The 18,164-nt window shown below is 42.4% G+C and overlaps 1 protein-coding gene across 1 annotated transcript; it reads right to left on the bottom strand.

The window, feature by feature from the left end:
• Positions 1-16,138: 16,138 nt before the first annotated feature.
• On the bottom strand, positions 16,139-17,506 carry LOC121999502. The gene is made up of 3 exons (XM_042554175.1): positions 17,009-17,506; positions 16,751-16,948; positions 16,139-16,687 (listed from the first exon to the last, which is right to left on the bottom strand). Exons 1-3 carry the CDS (start codon positions 17,504-17,506, stop codon positions 16,139-16,141), a joined length of 1,245 nt encoding a protein of 414 aa, XP_042410109.1.
• Positions 17,507-18,164: the final 658 nt, after the last annotated feature.

Raw genomic sequence — 18,164 nt, 5'->3', positions numbered from 1 at the left:
GGCATGGCCATCCTTTGTAGGATATACCAGGTTCCTTTAACTGCACAACTCTCCACCACTTCTATTCTTTGAAACGATCTGAGCCTAGTGTATTCATGGTGCAATCCAGGGGCAGGTGTAAATTCTTCCTTAATATACCCTCCTCCAATAAGGGTTGGAAGTCCCGCTTCTTCTTCATCATACTGCCTGAGTTGGTTTCCTGGCCGACTAACTAGCGTTCTAGCCTTCCCTCACCTTTTGAACTACCAGAGCACAAGCATCAACCTATCTGCCATACATCTTCAGAGAAAATAAAGGAAGCCCGCCTTCTCCTGTCTATAATTTTGTGAGAAGGCTTTTTGCACTTTTTTGGACTCAGCTCGATCCCCTCAGATATAGGAGCTCCATTTGGTAAGACTTTGTTTTTCCTTCTACTAGTCTTCGCTAACTAAGGTATTTTCTTTTTTCTTTGCAGAGGCAGCTATGTTCCGGGCCTATTCGCGTGAATCAAGCAGGCTGTCCAGCAATGTTTTGAAAGCTATGGGCGAGGAAATCGCAAGAGGCCTCGCTGTTCCCTCGACTACTTCCTCCCAGGAAACAGCAGCGGAACCAGCAGAGTCCTCCAACCAACTTCTTCTGGAAGCTGTCCTCCCGGAAGCTATCTCTGCAGCCCTGGAGCCCATCGCGGAGGAGCGGCCTCTTTCTCGGCCTCCAGATAAACGCCTGCGCCTCCAGTGAAAACATAAAAGAGTCATTCCGGGAGTCTAATCTTCCCCTTTGCTTCCTCCTCTAGGGCAGGCTTCCTCCCAAGTCCCCTGGGTCTGGGTCAAAACAGCTAGAACCCCAGTCCCTGAGCCTTCTCCTGTGGCAGAAGTCCCTGCACCCACACCTGTCCGAGTCTTATCTCCTGAGCGGGTCGGCCCTTCTGCCGGAGACCAGCCTGGGAGTTCGGCAACCTCTTCCACAGCTCCTGTTGCCTCCTCCCCTTCATCTGCTTGTACTAGGGCGCGATCCAGCAGGAACAAATATGATTTCATGGCCTCCTGGAGTCTACCCTCTGTGCTTAGGCAGGATTCGGTAGGGGGTTCATCAAATGTGGATGGCACTTCTCCTCTTCGCGGCCAAGTTCAACTTCATGGAGCCTTGACCACTCTCTGGAGGTTGCCTAATGAGCAGTTCTGGGGGGGGGGGGGGGGGCACCCAGTGGGAAGGGCTGGATCTGGCCTCGCAACACATTATATTGGTGAGTCTTCCTTTTCCTGACCTGACTGTCTGACCTTATTTCTGACTTCCCTCTTTTTGCCTGGCAGGCCTGCTCCGCGAGCCTTAGCCTGACCCAATTTTCCGCCAAGCTGCTGAAGGAGAACGAGTCACTGAGGGCTTGGTTTCAAGAATTAGAGTTGCCCCTTACTCCCCGCGCTCCTCTCGACCCTCTGACTGCGGACGACCCTCTGGATTCTTATCTTCACACTGTAGGGGAGTCTGCTCGGTCATCTAGGAATCTGGCTCAGGTGCCGTCCGAAAAGATAAAGGAACTACAATCAGCCCTGAAGACCAGTGATTCAAAATTGAACTCAGAGGGTCAACTGTTGGTTGCTACTCGGAAAACCTAGAGGTTCCACTGTACAAAAATTTTGTACAAAGGTCTGAACCTTTTTCCTAGCTACCATGTGTTCTTTTAAATTAAATTTTGGATCGCCTGCGGAACTTAACACGTTTGATCCAAAACTTAATCTATTTGTTCTTTTAGGTTTTAACTTGGATCTCCTGCGGAACTTAACACGTTCGACCCAAGTCTCCTTAAGTTATTAATTCCATTAAATACTAATTTCCATAAAAGGTTCCCAGTACTGACGTGGCGAGGCACATGGCCTTCTTGGATATGGGAGCAACCACCACCGACTAGACAAAACCTTTAATAGAAAGCTAATATTTAATTTCCTAAAATAACTTTAGGTTAACCAAAGAGAACAATCAAATCACAAGGAAAAGAAAGAAAACAAAAGAACACAACATCGAAAAACATATTCGAAATACTAGATCATAAGCCTCTTGTATTTGGTATTATTTCCATAAATAACTAGCATGATGCGGAAATAAAAATTACTAATTATACCTTGTAGAAAAACCTCTTGATCTTCTACCGTATTCCTCTTCTAACCTCGGACGTTGTGTGGGCAACGATCTACCAAGATGAGAAACCACCAACCACCTTCTTCTCCTCCAAGCAAGGTTCGCCACAAAGGAAGAACTTTACCAAAGAAGAAAATCAAAATACTAACCAAGCTCCAAGAGATGCTAACTTTCTCTCCTTCTTCTTCTTCTCCAAGTAGTATCCGGCCACCACAAGAACTCCAAGAGAGATGAAGTATTCGGCCACCACAAGAGGAAGAGAGGGAGAGGTAATGGCCGACCACAACACCAAGGAAAAAGAGAGAAAACAATAGAGGTTGTCTCTCATGAAGGCACCCTACCCTTCTTTTATATTCCTTGGCCTAGGCAAATTAGGAAATTTAATTATAATAAATTTTCCTTAATTTCCTTGACTTGATTTAATTGAGAGAAATAAAATAAAATTTCCCAAATCAATTTCAAGTGGCCGGCCACATCATTGGAAAACAAAAGAGGACAAGTTTTAATCAACAATTAAAACTTCCTAATTTGTTTCGAAATTTTAAAAAATAAAATTTCTCTTTAAAATCTCTTCATGGTTAATAAAAGGAAATATCTATAATTTTAATTTTATTAACATGTGAATAATTTTAAAGAGAAAATAAAACATCTCTCCAATCTACAAATAAGGAAAGAGATCTAATCTCTTTCTTTAATCTTTTGTAAATCTTTCACAAGAGAGATATTTTAATTCTAATTCTCTTTAAATTATATCTTCCACATTATAATAAAATTAAAATTAAATTTCTTTTTAATTTATTTTGGCGCCCTACTAGCTTGGGTTCAAGCTAGGGCCGACCACAGGCCGGCTCTAGCTTGTTCCCAAGCTAGCTTGGCCGACCCCTATTGGGTGGGTATAGAAGGTGGGTATAGGTGGGTATAGAACTCTATAAATAAGAGGCTACGATAGGGACCGAGAGGAGGAATTGGTTTTGGTCTCCCGATAAAATTAAGCATCCCGTGTTCCGAACACACAACTTAATTTTATCAATGATAATTCATTCCACTAGAGAACTATCATTGAACTACCGCACCAATCCCAAATTACATTTTTGGGCTCCTTCTTATTATGAGTGTGTTAGTCTCCCTGTGTTTAAGATATCGAATGTCCACTAATTAAGTGAGTTACTGACAACTCATTTAATTAATATCTAAGTCCAAGAGTAGTACCACTCAACCTTATTGTCATGTCGGACTAAGTCCACCTGCAGGGTTTAACATGACAATCTTTATGAGCTCCTCTTGAGGACATTATCAACCTAGTATCTCTAGGACACAGTTTCCTTCTATAATCAACAACACACACTATAAGTAATATCATTTCCCAACTTATCGGGTTTATTGATTCAACTAACTAAATCTCACCCATTGATAAATTAAAGAAATAAATATCAAATATATGTGCTTGTTATTATATTAGGATTAAGAGCACACACTTCCATAATAACTGAGGTCTTTGTTCCTTTATAAAGTCAGTATAAAAGAAACGACCTCAAATGGTCCTACTCAATACACTCTGAGTGTACTAGTGTAATTATATAGTCAAGATAAACTAATACCTAATTACACTACGACCTTCTAATGGTTTGTTCCTTTTCCATTTTGGTCGTGAGCTACTGTTTATAATTTATAAGGTACTGATAACATCATCTTCTGTATGTGACACCACATACTATGTTATCTACAATATAAATTAAATGAACAACTACAAACAAATGTAGACAATTAGACCAAATGTGATTCTTTATTCATAATAAATGTTTACAAAGCTTAGGCTTTCAGTATACATTCCAACAATCTCCCACTTATACTAATGACTAAGCTGCCATATCTTCTACCATACATCTGATTCCCATTCCCTCCACATGCCGATCGAAAGCTTTCGCCGGAAGGGCCTTAGTGAAAGGATCTGCCAGGTTATCCGCTGATGCAATCTTGGCGATGACAACTTCTCCTCGCTTCACGATATCTCGTATCAGGTGGTACTTGCGCTCTATATGTTTACTTGCCTTATGAGCTCGTGGTTCCTTCGAGTTTGCAATCAAGACCACTATTATCACAATAAATTGTGATGATTTTGGGCAAACCGAATCACATCTAAGTCCATTAAGCTCCCATCCGCTTCTTTAGGCGCCTCGGAGGTCACATATTCACTTCCATGGTTGAGTCCAAACGCATTTCTTCTTAACACTCCTCCATGAAATGGCTCCACCTCCTAAAGTAAACACATAGCTGATGTAGACTTCATTATCCCTATCGATTGGAAATCAATCAGTGTAACCCACGAGGCGATCGTTTGCTTGGTAAACTAGCATATAATCTCTAGTCCTTCTCGGTACTTCAATATATGCTTTACCGCAATCCAATGTCCTTGTCCAGGTTACTCGATATCTGCGACCAAGCAGATATCGGGTCTCGTATAAGCATTGCATACATTAGGCTTCCTACACCAAGCATAAGGAACTACTTTCATGTCCTCTATCTCTTTGATGTCTTTGGAGACATCTCTTTAGATAGAGCTACTCCATGTCTAAAAGGTAAGAAACCTTTCTTGGAATCCTGCATGCTAAAGCGAGCAAGGATTGTATCTATATATGAAGCTTGGGATAGACACAACATTCTTTTCTTACGATCCCTTATAACTTTGATCCCAAGAATGTGTGCACATTCTCCTAAGTCCTTCATATCAAATTGTTTGGACAACCATACCCTTACGCGATAATACCTTGACATTGTTGCCAATTAACAAAATATCATCTACGTATAGTACAAGAAATACCACCACGTTTCCGTTACACTTCTTATATACACAAGACTCATCCGACTTTGAATAAATCCATATGATGGATTACTTCATTAAACCGGATGTTCCAAGACTTGAAGCTTGCTTCATCCATAAATGGACCGATTGAGCTTGCACACTAGATGCTCTTTGCCTTTTCAATGAACCCTTCGGTTGCTTCATATGGATGTTCTCTTCAAGACTTCCATTAAGGAAAGTCTTGACATCCATTTGCCAAATCTCATAATCCATATGAGCGACAATGGATAAGAGTATCCGAATAGACCTAAGCATGGCTACCGTGAAAAGGTCTCCTAATAATCGATTCCCTCTTTTGAGTGTACCCTTTTGCAACAAGCCTAGCTTTGAAGGTTTCTACCTTCGCCATCCCTCTTTTCCTTTTGTAGATCCACTTGCATCCAACGGCTTTTACACCATCGGTGGTTCTACAAGCTCCCAAACCTTATTAGAGTACATGGACTCTATTTCGAATTCATTGCCTTTTGCCAAGATCTGATCTATATCTTGGAGTGCTTCATACTAGGATCGGGCTCATGTTTACCCGGATCAAGTCCAAGACTCTCCCAAAACATGAATCTTTCAGTTGCCACAACCCTCCCACTGACGAGGCACTATCGTGGTTGTGTATCATGTGTGACACGTGTTACGGTCTCTTGTGGTACTTCATCTTGTCTTGTTGCTGAAGTAGACATGTCCTCTCTAAGTTCTTCTAAAACAACTTTACTCGGGCTTGTGATCCATTATATAGTCTTCTTCTAAAAACTGGGCATTGGTGCTAACAATGACCTTCTGGTCTTTAGGACTATAAAATAAACCACCTTTCGTTCCTTTGGGATATCCTACAAACACACGAACTTCTATACGAGATTCTAACTTATCAGTATCTGGTTTCAGCACATGTGCTGGACTACCCCAAATCCGAATATGTCTTAGACTGGGTTTTCGCCCATTCCACAATTCTATGGGAGTAGAAGAAACTGATTTAGAAGGTACTAAGTTCAGAACGTATACTGCTGTTTCTAGAGCATATCTCCAAAACGAATTTGGTAATTCTGAATAACTCATCATCGATCTAACCATTTCCATAAGAGTCCTATTCCTTCGTTCTGCTACACCATTCTGTTGGGGTGTTCCAGGTGCAGACAATTGGGATTGAATCCCAGCCTCTGATAAGTAATTCCTAAACTCTCCTAAGAGGTATTCGCCACCACGATCTGACCGTAGTGTCTTGATACTTTTACCTAGTCGTTTCTCCACATCAGCCTTGTACTCTTTGAACTTATCAAAGCACTCAGACTTGCGGCGCATTAGGTAAATGTATCCATATCTTGAATAATCGTCTATGAAAGAGACAAAATATTCAAAACCTCCTCTTGCCTGGACAGACATAGGACCACACAAATCAGAGTGAACCAACTCTAACACTTCTTTGGCTCTATACCCCTTGGCCTTGAACGGCCTCTTGGTCATTTTACCTTCCAAGCAGGATTCACAAGTTGGAAAATTTTCCAACTCTAATGAACCCAAAAGTCCATCGGCTATAAGCCTCTGAATCCTACTTAAGTTAATATGACCAAGCCTTAGATGCCAAAGATATGCTTGGTTCATTTCCGAAGGTTCTTTTCTCTTATTAGAATTAGAAGATGAGTTATAAATTTCCATGTTTTGCTTTGTGGAAGAAATTGGATTTAAAGTATATAAATTGCCAACTAATGCACCAGAACAGATAATCACTTTATTTCTTTTAATAACTACATCGTTACTAAAAGAAACTGAATATCCATCTAAAAACAGTTTAGAAACTGAAATTAAATTCTTTCTAAAACTGGGTACATAAAGACAATTTCTTAAAACCAAATTCCTATTTCTACTAAAAGATAAGTAGACGTCTTCCACTGCAACAGCTGCCACCTTAGTAGCATTGCCCATGTAGACGGTAATTTCTCCTTCAGATAGTCGTCGGGTTTCCTGGAACCCCTGCAAGGAATTGCAGACATGATCAGTGGCTCCCGTATCTACACACCAGGTGCTGGTAGATAACACCGCTAAACATGTTTCAACAACTAGAGTATGAGATATACCTTTGTTTTGGTTCCTACGAGGACAGTCCGCCTTCCATTGTCCTGTCTGCTTGCAGATGAAGCACTTGCCCTTCGGCTTCTTCCAAATCCCGTACTCTGAGATTTATTCACTTTCTTTGAACCTTGTTTCTTCTTCTTCTTTCCTTTCGGTTTAGAAGTAGAACCATTTTCAACATAGTGAATTTGAGCATTGTGACTAAATAATCCTTCTGCTGCTTGAAGTCAGTAGTTCCGCTAATGAATAAACCCTCTTATTCATATTATAGTTCAGTCGAAACTTCTAGGTAGCGTTTGGAGGATCATATCGATCCGGGTTTCCCATCAATTTCTCCTCCAAGGATCATCTCGTTCGGATAAGCCATCATCTTTAGGATATGATCCCTTACAGGAGTACCCTCTTGCATGGTGGCTGTCATTATCTTTCTCATGGCTTCTTGCCTAGAAGCCCTATCCTGATGACCAAAGAGTTCCTTGAGATTGTTCATAATATCATAGGCTGTTGGTAAATCTTGATGCTGATGTTGCAATACATTTGACATTGAAGCCAAAATGTAACACCGCGCCATCTCATCTGCCTTTACCCATCTCTTATGATATTCAATCTCCTCTTGGGTAGATTCACCAGTGGGTGCATCAGGACAAGGTTCAGTCAGTACAAATTTATAGCTTTCAGCAGTCAGAACAATGTCCAGGTTCCTTTTCCAATCTATGTAGTTAGGTCCAGTAAGTCTATTTTGTTGAAGTATGATGGACAGTGGGTTGAAAGTCATCCTAAGAATCACAAATAACTTTTGGTCAGAACTCTAAATTTAGAATAATATTGATTCCTCAAACAATACTATTTTAAATTAACCAACACCTCATAACACCGTGAATTTTGTATGCCACGTTAGTGTGGACGTATACAAATTCAACATTTGTAAAGGAGGGTTTTAACCCATTAATTTTATTATCTTGTCAACCTAACTTTTTGACAAATAAAATTAATAGTTGGTATCATTTGGTCACACAAATAATAGCAGTGACTCCGTTGGGGAGGATACTATTAGATGTGTCTAAGTGTATACCATTACTTGACACTAAGTCCATTAATAAGATTATGCCCCTTCCGTTGGGAAGATCACACGCTCTTAATTAACTTCCTATAGTCATCCAAAAATGGAAGTCTGTTCTAGTGATCCGCAAACAAGCTCATCCGTTATGGAGGAAGGCACTCAGAGCCAACGCGCAAGCTTGTTTGCATCACTTACAAACCAGTAATGGAGACCATGGGATTTACTTAAAAATCCCTCTCCCACTTAGTTATTTATACATGAGGAATTTTAACTATGCTAGCCTACTTAAACTTGTAAACTAACATGCACACACAGACAACATAAAAGCAATAAATAGAAAATTTAATTTTCAACTATTATGGCTTTTATCTCTAATTGTCCTCCGTGTGTTGTCATCCCAAGTTGTTGCCATATTTGGCCACCGCCACCGGGTCCATCTTGCTCCTAGTTCCACTGCGCCTCTGGTCCTTAGAAGGTTCCACGCTTTGCAAGATTCGATCCATGACATAAATAGAATTTTACATTTTGATCCTATATTCCATAAAAGGAATGTACATGTATCTAGATCAAAAATAAAATCCTAATAAAACTAAATACAGCTCTCCTGTTGTATTTTAATACAATCATGCACACACATATAAATTGCCCTTGACATGTCCAAGGGTCCAATCACACACATAATTAACTAAAAGCCATAATAGTTGGATCCTGCATCCACAAAGTTAGCACATCCTACTATTATCCCGCCTAAATTATGTATGACATGTGCATAATTAAACTAAATACCAAATACACAGAGGCAAAACCCTAGCTCGATACCAATTGTTGGTTGCTACTCGGAAAACCTAGAGGTTCTGTACAAAAATTTTGTACAAAGGTCTGAACCTTTTCCTAGCTACCATGTGTTCTTTTAAATTAAATTTTGGATCGCCTGCGGAACTTAACACGTTTGATCCAAAACTTAATCTATTTGTTCTTTTAGGTTTTAACTTGGATCTCCTGCGGAACTTAACACGTTCGACCCAAGTCTCCTTAAGTTATTAATTCCATTAAATATTAATTTCCATAAAAGGTTCCCAGTACTGACGTGGCGAGGCACATGGCCTTCTTGGATATGGGAGCAACCACCACCGACTAGACAAAACCTTTAATAGAAAGCTAATATTTAATTTCCTAAAATAACTTTAGGTTAACCAAAGAGAACAATCAAATCACAAGGAAAAGAAAGAAAACAAAAGAACACAACATCGAAAACATATTCGAAATACTAGATCATAAGCCTCTTGTATTTGGTATTATTTCCATAAATAACTAGCATGATGCGGAAATAAAAATTACTAATTATACCTTGTAGAAAAACCTCTTGATATTCTACCGTATTCCTCTTCTAACCTCGGACGTTGTGTGGGCAATGATCTACCAAGATGAGAAACCACCAACCACCTTCTTCTCCTCCAAGCAAGGTTCGGCCACAAAGGAAGAACTTTACCAAAGAAGAAAATCAAAATACTAACCAAGCTCCAAGAGATGCTAACTTTCTCTCCTTCTTCTTCTTCTTCTCCAAGTAGTATCCGGCCACCACAAGAACTCCAAGAGAGATGAAGTATTCGGCCACCACAAGAGGAAGAGAGGGAGAGGGTAATGGCTGGCCACAACACCAAGGAAAAAGGGAGAGAAAACAATAGAGGTTGTCTCTCATGAAGGCACCCCTACCCCTTCTTTTATATTCCTTGGCCTAGGCAAATTAGGAAATTTAATTACAATAAATTTTCCTTAATTTCCTTGACTTGATTTAATTGAGAGAAATAAAATAAAATTTCCCAAATCAATTTCAAGTGGCCGGCCACATCATTGGAAAACAAAAGAGGACAAGTTTTAATCAACAATTAAAACTTCCTAATTTGTTTCCGGAAATTTTAAAAAAATAAAATTTCTCTTTAAAATCTCTTCATGGTTAATAAAAGGAAATATCTATAATTTTAATTTTATTAACATGTGAATAATTTTAAAGAGAAAATAAAACATCTCTCCAATCTACAAATAAGGAAAGAGATCTAATCTCTTTCTTTAATCTTTTGTAAATCTTTTACAAGAGAGATATTTTAATTCTAATTCTCTTTAAATTATATCTTCCATATTATAATAAAAATTAAAATTAAATTTCTTTTTTAATTTATTTTGGCCGGCCCTACTAGCTTGGGTTCAAGCTAGGGCCGGCCACCCAATAATATACCTAGGCCGGCCCTAGCTTGGTTCCCAAACTAGCTTGGCCGGCCCCTTATTGGTGGGTATAGAAGGTGGGTATAGGTGGGTATAGAACTTTATAAATAAGAGGCTACGATAGGGACCGAGAGGAGGAATTGGTTTTGGTCTCCCGATAAAATTAAGCATCCCGTGTTCGCCTCGAACACACAACTTAATTTTATCAATGATAATTCATTCCACTAGAGAACTATCATTGAACTACCGCACCAATCCCAAATTACATTTTTTGGGCTCCTTCTTATTATGAGTGTGTTAGTCTCCCTGTGTTTAAGATATCGAATGTCCACTAATTAAGTGAGTTACTGACAACTCATTTAATTAATATCTAAGTCCAAGAGTAGTACCACTCAACCTTATTGTCATGTCGAACTAAGTCCACCTGCAGGGTTTAACATGACAATCTTTATGAGCTCCTCTTGAGGACATTATCAACCTAGTATCTCTAGGACACGTTTCCTTCTATAATCAACAACACACACTATAAGTAATACCATTTCCCAACTTATCGGGTTTATTGATTCAACGAACTAAATCTCACCCATTGATAAATTAAAGAAATAAATATCAAATATATGTGCTTGTTATTATATTAGGATTAAGAGCACACACTTCCATAATAACTGAGGTCTTTGTTCCTTTATAAAGTCAGTATAAAAGAAACGACCTCAAATGGTCCTACTCAATACACTCTGAGTGTACTAGTGTAATTATATAGTCAAGATAAACTAATACCTAATTACACTACGACCTTCTAATGGTTTGTTCCTTTTCCATTTTGGTCGTGAGCTACTGTTTATAATTTATAAGGTACTGATAACATCATCTTCTGTATGTGACACCACATACTATGTTATCTACAATATAAATTAAATGAACAACTACAAACAAATGTAGACAATTAGACCAAATGTGATTCTTTATTCATAATAAATGTTTACAAAGCTTAGACTTTCAGTATACATTCCAACATCAACGTTGTCGACAGCTGGCAACCAAGCTGGAGGGGAGAGAAGCAGAGCTGGCCACTCTCTCGACAGATCTACAGGCGCTTCGGGAGACCAATAAAGGTTTACAGAAATACCTGGGAGTCGTCCGAGCAGACCTGGCTGGCAGCTCTGATCAGGAAAAGGCTTTGAAGGCTAAGTGGGATCTGGACCAGGCCACTATCAAGTCTCTTCAGGTAGATCTTCTCAAAGTCCAGGCGGAGGCTTCTACCCTTAAGAAGGAGAATGCACTGGCTTTGGCAGCTATAGATAAAGTGAAGGTAGAGCTGGTGGAGTACAAATCAGACGAAAATGATCGCCTCAGAGCCTATCGAATTTATTATGTTAAGTCTCCGCTCTTCTAGAAGAAGATAGGCGATCTCCTCGATCGGATGCTCTGCTACGGGGGCATGGGTACTGTGCGTCAGTTGTTTGAACAAGGACATTTTTGCTCTGCCCCCTCAGCTGACTTCCTAGACAGGGATCGCTTGATGCGCGAACTTCCTGATGAAGCCTTCTTGCCCTTCATTGCAGACGATGACTTTCTGGCTCTTCCTGTTCCTCCCCCGAGCGATGTACCCCCTCAAGGCCCTCTGCCATGATATAAAACTCTTAATGTGTAGATATTCCAGATCTACTTTTATTCAAGTTATTTAACCTTAGGAAATCCATCGGTCTATTTTTATCTGAATTTGTTTAAACTTAGGAAATTCCTTGGTGATCATCTCTTATCTTGAGAATTCTCTATCTTACTTATTCCCGGACCCCAGATCTGTTTTGCTCATGATGGCATTCCGACTGGTGCCCTTGACCTGGACTTCTGGTTGCTTAATGTCCCAAGCTGGCTCCCTAATGGGGTTCACCCCTCCAAACTTTGGCAAACCAGGGCGAAGGAGAGAAAACGTGCAAAGATCTCAAACGCTTCGTACTACAGTAGCACGCTTTCCCGAGGTAACCTCATGATGACCCTCGTTCCTCGAGCCATCCACAGTGGCTCCATTTTCTGTGATGATCTGATGACCCCCTTTGCTTAGATATCTTAAACCACTTTTATGGTGAGCCGTTGGATGATGATTTGACTTTTATACCCTTATGAATGTCGGCTATAAATAGGCTGCCTCCTCTACCCCATGGAACTTTTTTGGCTGCTTCCTCCTTCTGCTCTCACTTTCTGTTCACTCTGTGTTGCTCCTGTCTGACATCTCGCTCCCTCTTGCCTCCTGCTTCACCTTCTTGGCCTTTGCTTCGCATCCAACTCCTTTCTATGGCTTTTCCTAACATCGTTTCCCCCCCCCCCCCCCCGCCCCGCGGAGTTTTGTCCTTCGTGGGTGTAGATCTGGATGATTCCTCCCCTCCAACGGGGTATGCCACCTTTTACAAGGAGCAGTTTGTCGCTGGACTACGCTTTCCCATTCACCCTTTATTCTCGGACGTAAGTCGATATTTTGGCATCTCACTGGGCTAATTAACCGCCAATTCCATAAGAATCCTATGTGGGTTTGTGGTCATGTGTGAAGTTTGTGAACTTTCCTGGTCTGTCCGCCTATTCCATTATTTCTTCACTCCTCGCCAGCACAGTGAGGGCTTGTTTCGCTTCCAGGCCCGTACCCAGACCACTTTCTTTTGTCCCATTCCCTCCTTTGAGCCTAATTGAAAGGATAAATACTTTTTTCCTTAAGTTTCCTTCTGCCGTGGAGTGGCTTACTCGTTGACAGCGAATCCTCCCTGGGGCACCCTACGTGGGGGACTTCAGCACTGATCCCCTCTTCATAGAGGCTCTAGCTTAATTGAGATGCTGGAGGCTAGACTTAACGAGACTGATAACCGAGGAGGTGCCGTCTTTCTTCAGGCTGAGTCGCATCTCTTCTTCTGAGCTGCCTCACTCCTTTGGTGAGTCTTGTCCTCCCTTGAATTACTTCACTCCATCTTTTGATGTGATTATTACAACTTTACTTTTCCCTTACAGCCAACACCCTGCTCTGCGCCTCAGACGTCCAACCTCTCCCCTTTAGCTAGCAGGAAATAATGTTGAGAGGGAGAATCATATTGGACAGGAGACTTCTTCCACATGTTGCCCCTTCTCGGTTGGGAGCGTCTACCGCTGCAACTCCTCGGTCAGCTCCTCAACCAACTCCTCCATCTATTCCCCAAACATCCTCTACTACTGCTTTCCCATCGACTACAAGACCCCCTTCCGGGGCAGCAGACCTACCTCCTGCTTGTCCCACTTTTCGAACAGTTTCTCGAGTTGCCCGTCGCATACGTTTTGCTACAGAAGCTGTCAGTCGAAGTGTTCCGTCAGCTCCTCGCTGCTGACCCCGATCCCCTTCTGAAGATTCAGACTCAGATAACTAGCCCTTGTCGCACAGGTCCCGACGCAGGCTTGTCGATCCTGATGAAGACTCAGACTCAGATAATCAGCCCTTGACGTACAAGTCCCGAGGCAGGCCCGCTGATCCTAATCTAGCCTCGGGCCCCTCTTCTGCTAGCACATCTTCTCGCTCTACTCGGATTGCCGCTGAATTCTCGGGTGCCTCCACAACTCCAGCTCCTTTGGAGAATCCCATGGGGGCCTCCCGAGGGACGTCCTCAGTTATTCCAGAAAGAACTGCTGAAGAATCCCAGTCGACCCCTCAGGCTCACACTTCTTCTCCATTGCCTGCTTCGACTGCACCTCCAGCCCAGAGTGGGGAAGCTGACCCCTCCGAACCAGCAGCCGAGACTCCAGAGTCCTGTGGCTCCTCTTACCACCACTACCGCACCACCAAACCTTCAGAACTAAACTTGCTATATCAGCGGGATATTCCTACTAGTGTTCTAACCATGAGGGGTCAACTAGCCACTTGTTGGGAAGAGAGCATGCGACAGATGGAGGATCCACCAATACCTGGTCGAATGGATAGATTTTCTGAGTTATATACCCAGGTGAGCTCTCCCCACTCCTATCATAGAGCTCTTTCTGTCCTTCCTAAATATCTTCCTTTCCTACCCAGGCTCATGCTGAATCCATGGTAATAAATCAAACACTCCATCTCTACTCCCACCGTAACAAAGTGCTAATGGATAGAGTAGCCGAGCTAGAACTTCAACTGAATGACCCTGCAGCAGATGACCGCGCACAAAGGGCTGAGATAGGGGCTTTGAAGAGGAAAATGCTCAGCACCAACAATCTCTGTGGGAAACCGACCAGGAACTCCAAGGCCTTCGTGAGGAGAAAAGTCAGGCCGAGAATCTGCATAAACAGACCGTGGATCAATTGAATAAGGAATTGCAAATCAAGGAGACCCTATTACAAGAGCAGAGCAAAACTCTGGAATCTCAGGAGCTGAATTGCGTGCAGCACAGACTGAACTAGCTCAAGCCCACTCTATTGCTTCTAGAGTTACCACAACTCTGGAAATATATAAGGCGGGCAAAACTAAACGTTGCAGGCTGAGTCGGAAAGCCTACCTCCACTCGCGGGAGTTTGGGGTCCAGGTTGGGGATCGCCTCGTGACCGCCATAGCTTACGGTGCGGTAGGGGCCATGCGACAACTGTATGAACAAGGATACTTTAGGTCTGCTCCCCCTGCAGATTTCTTAGATCATCGTCGTATTTTGAATGAAATATCCGACGGAGTCTTTTCTGCCTTTAAGTAACTTGTATTTGTGTACTATATAAACCGAACTACTTCCCAATTAATGTTCTTACTTCTTTCTTTATGTGTTTGAGTCCCAAAATGGGTTTAATAATTTACAAAAGATGTAACAATCCTGACCAGGCAGACATTCTTACTGGCCGGTCGAGTAAGTACTCCCGACCTGACTTATCCTACCTTCCGCAGACCTACACTTATCGAGCCCAAGCTTTTCAGAAAGTTATCTATGTGCGATAAGGCCGAAGATAATTGGCGCTCCAGGGCCAGTCTAGATTCTTACCTCGGTCGTCCTGTAGGTAGTATACACCTGATTGCAATTTTTTAATAACTTTATAGGGCTCATCCCATTGGGGTACTAGCTTGTCTACGCCCGCCACAGGCTTCGCTCGCTTCCAAACCAGGTCCCCTTCTCCGAAGAAACGAGGAACCACCCTCCTATCATAATTCTGCTTCATCCTTTGTCGATAGGCCTCTAGCCTGGCTGCTATTCATTCACGAGTTTCACTGATGAGATCCAGCTCTGCAAGTCTCCGTTTGGCATTCTCTTCGTCATACAACATTCTTCTAGTGGAAGGCACCCCGATCTCTATAGGCACCACCGCTTCATTGTCGTAGACTAGATGAAAGGGAGTGAGGCTTGTGCTCTCCCAAGGCGTTGTACGGTAGGTCCAGAGAATACTTTGCAATTCCTCTACCCAATCTCCTCCAACCTAATCTAGCTTAACTTTTAATCCCCGCACAATCTCTCGGTTGATGACCTCAGTCTGCCCATTACTTTGTGGGTATGCTACGGATGTGAAGGCCTGAGTAATGTCGAATCCTTGACACCAGGCCTGGATCTTCCGACGTTGGAATTATCTTTCGTTATCCGATACCAGCTTATAGGGTATGCCGAACTTGCACAGAATGTTTTTCCACAAAAACTTAATAATTGCTCCTTCTGTAATTCTGGCCAAGGCTTCGGCTTCTACCCATTTAGAAAAGTAGTTTACTGCCACCAGCAGAAATCACTTTTGACCTAGCGCTATAGGGAATGGTCCTACAATATCCATACCCCATTGATCAAAGGGGCAAGAAATGATGAACGTCTTTAGTATTGAATTGAGGTGAGCATATGTGTCAAATTCTGATGTTTCTAGCAAGATAAGCAAATGTTCACCAACTACTGGGCATTCTTTTGTAAGGTAGGCCAGAAATAACCAGCTAGCATCACCCTGAGAGCTAACGTTCGACCTCCAGCATGACTACCGCAACACCCTTGATATATCTCCCGCAAAGCATGCTCCGCCTCTTCCATGCTTAGACACTTGAGTAAAGGCATGGAAAATGCCTGCTTATATAACTGATTTCCTATCATGGTATAAGCATGGGCCTTTTTCCTGATCAGCCGTGCTTCCTCTGGGTCTGTTAGTAGAATACCTTGCTGTAGATAACTAATCATTGGTGCTCTCCAATCAATCATCTCGTCCATGTTGTTTTGAAGGTATATTTGAGCTATGAGGAAGGTCTGTGCTATTGACTTATCTAATACCCACGTTGTCAGAGAATTGGCCATTTTAACTAACTCATCAGCTCGACCATTCTCTGCTCTGGGAATCTTGCTTACCGTGAACTCCTTAAATTCTTCTTTCATTTTCTTATAAACTTCTCGATATACTTGCAGCTTGTCACTATTGATTTCAAAGTTGTCGGCTACCTGCTGGGTTACTAACTGAGAATCCGAGTATATGATTACTCAGGCATCCCCCACATGCTAGGCTGCCTGCAGCCCTACCAATAATGCCTCATACTCTGCTTCGTTATTAGTGGCTCTGAAGTTCAACTGTATAGCTAGCTGTAAGATGTCTTCTTGAGGAGATATTAGAAGAACTCCAACAGCACTTCCCTGTCGGATGGCCGATCCATCCACATATACTTTCCATGTTTCTTCAGAACCAATTTGATGAATCTCGGTCAGGAAATCAGCCAAGGCCTACGCTTTAATAGCCGTTCAAGGTTAATAAGCTATATTATACTCTCCCAGTTCTGTCACCCACTTGATAAGCCAGCCAGCAACTTCTACATTGGTGAGGGCTTTACCTAAGGTGCTATTGGTCAGGATTGTGATGGGATGTGCCATAAAATAAGGTCTTAGACGCCGAGCCATAAGCACCAATCCATAGACTAACTTTTCCAGGGCTGTGTATCTAGACTCAGCCCCCTTCAATAAATAACTAAAAAAGTACACCGGCTGTTGTACATTGTCCTGCTCTTTCACTAACACCGCCCCCACGGCCTCAAGGGTGGCTGACAGGTAGACCCAGAGTGGCTCTCCTGTAATAGGCTTGAACAAGGAAGGCAGGGTCTCCAGATACTTCTTTAACTCTTCAAAAGCTCGCGTGCATTCTTCATCCCACTGGAATTTGGAGGCTTTTCTGAGTACTTTGAAGAAGGGCGCCGCTTTGTCTGTCGATCGGGAGATGAATCTAGACAGGGCTGTTATCCTGCCTACCAACTTCTGAGCCTCCTTCAAGTTCTGAGGAGCTTTCATGTCCTGGAGTGCCTAGACCTTCTCAGAGTTGGCTTCGATTCCCCGCTCTGTCACCAAGTATCCCAAGAATTTCCCTCCTTTAGCCCCGAACAAACACTTCAGGGGATTTAACTTTAACCCGTACTGTTGGAGGGTGTCGCAGGTCTCTTCCACATCGGCTATCAGATTGCGGCTGAGGGGGATTTGATAAGTATGTCGTCCACATAAACTTCCGCGTTGCGCCCAGCTTGCTCCTGGAAGATTTTGTCCATCATCCTTTGATAAGTTGCTCCAGCGTTCTTGAGCCCAAAAGGCATGACAGTATAATAAAAAGTACCATCAGCCATAATGAAACTGACCTTCTCCTGGTCCTCCAGGGCTAGGGGAATCTGATGGTACCCCTGATAAGCATCCAGCATGCAAATCCTCTCACAGCCGGCGGTTGAGTCGACTAGCTGATCAATTCTGGGCAAAGGATAACAGTCTTTAGGGCTGGCCTGATTAAGATCATGGAATTCTATGCAGACCCTCCACTTATTATTAGGTTTTGCTACCAAGACCACATTGGAAAGCCAGGATGGGAATTGTACTTCTCGGACGTGCCCGGCTTTCCTGAGCTGGTCCACTTCAGCTTTGATAATTTTATTTTGATCGGCCGAGAAGTTCCTCTTCTTTTGCT

Source organism: Zingiber officinale, chromosome 7A (genome assembly GCF_018446385.1).
Source record: "Zingiber officinale cultivar Zhangliang chromosome 7A, Zo_v1.1, whole genome shotgun sequence".
NCBI lineage: Eukaryota > Viridiplantae > Streptophyta > Magnoliopsida > Zingiberales > Zingiberaceae > Zingiber > Zingiber officinale.
This window is presented reverse-complemented; position numbering and strand designations above follow the sequence as displayed.

Excerpts from the sequence above, each read along its gene's own strand:
- LOC121999502 (XM_042554175.1), bottom strand. The coding sequence starts at position 17,506 with ATGAAAGCTCCTCAGAACTTGAAGGAGGCTCAGAAGTTGGTAGGCAGG. Across the intron at positions 16,949-17,008 it reads CTGGCTGGCTTATCAAGTGG|GCCTTGGCTGATTTCCTGAC; the intron begins GTGACAGAACTG and ends ATTAAAGCGTAG. Across the intron at positions 16,688-16,750 it reads CAGAGTATGAGGCATTATTG|TTAGTAACCCAGCAGGTAGC; the intron begins GTAGGGCTGCAG and ends TCGGATTCTCAG.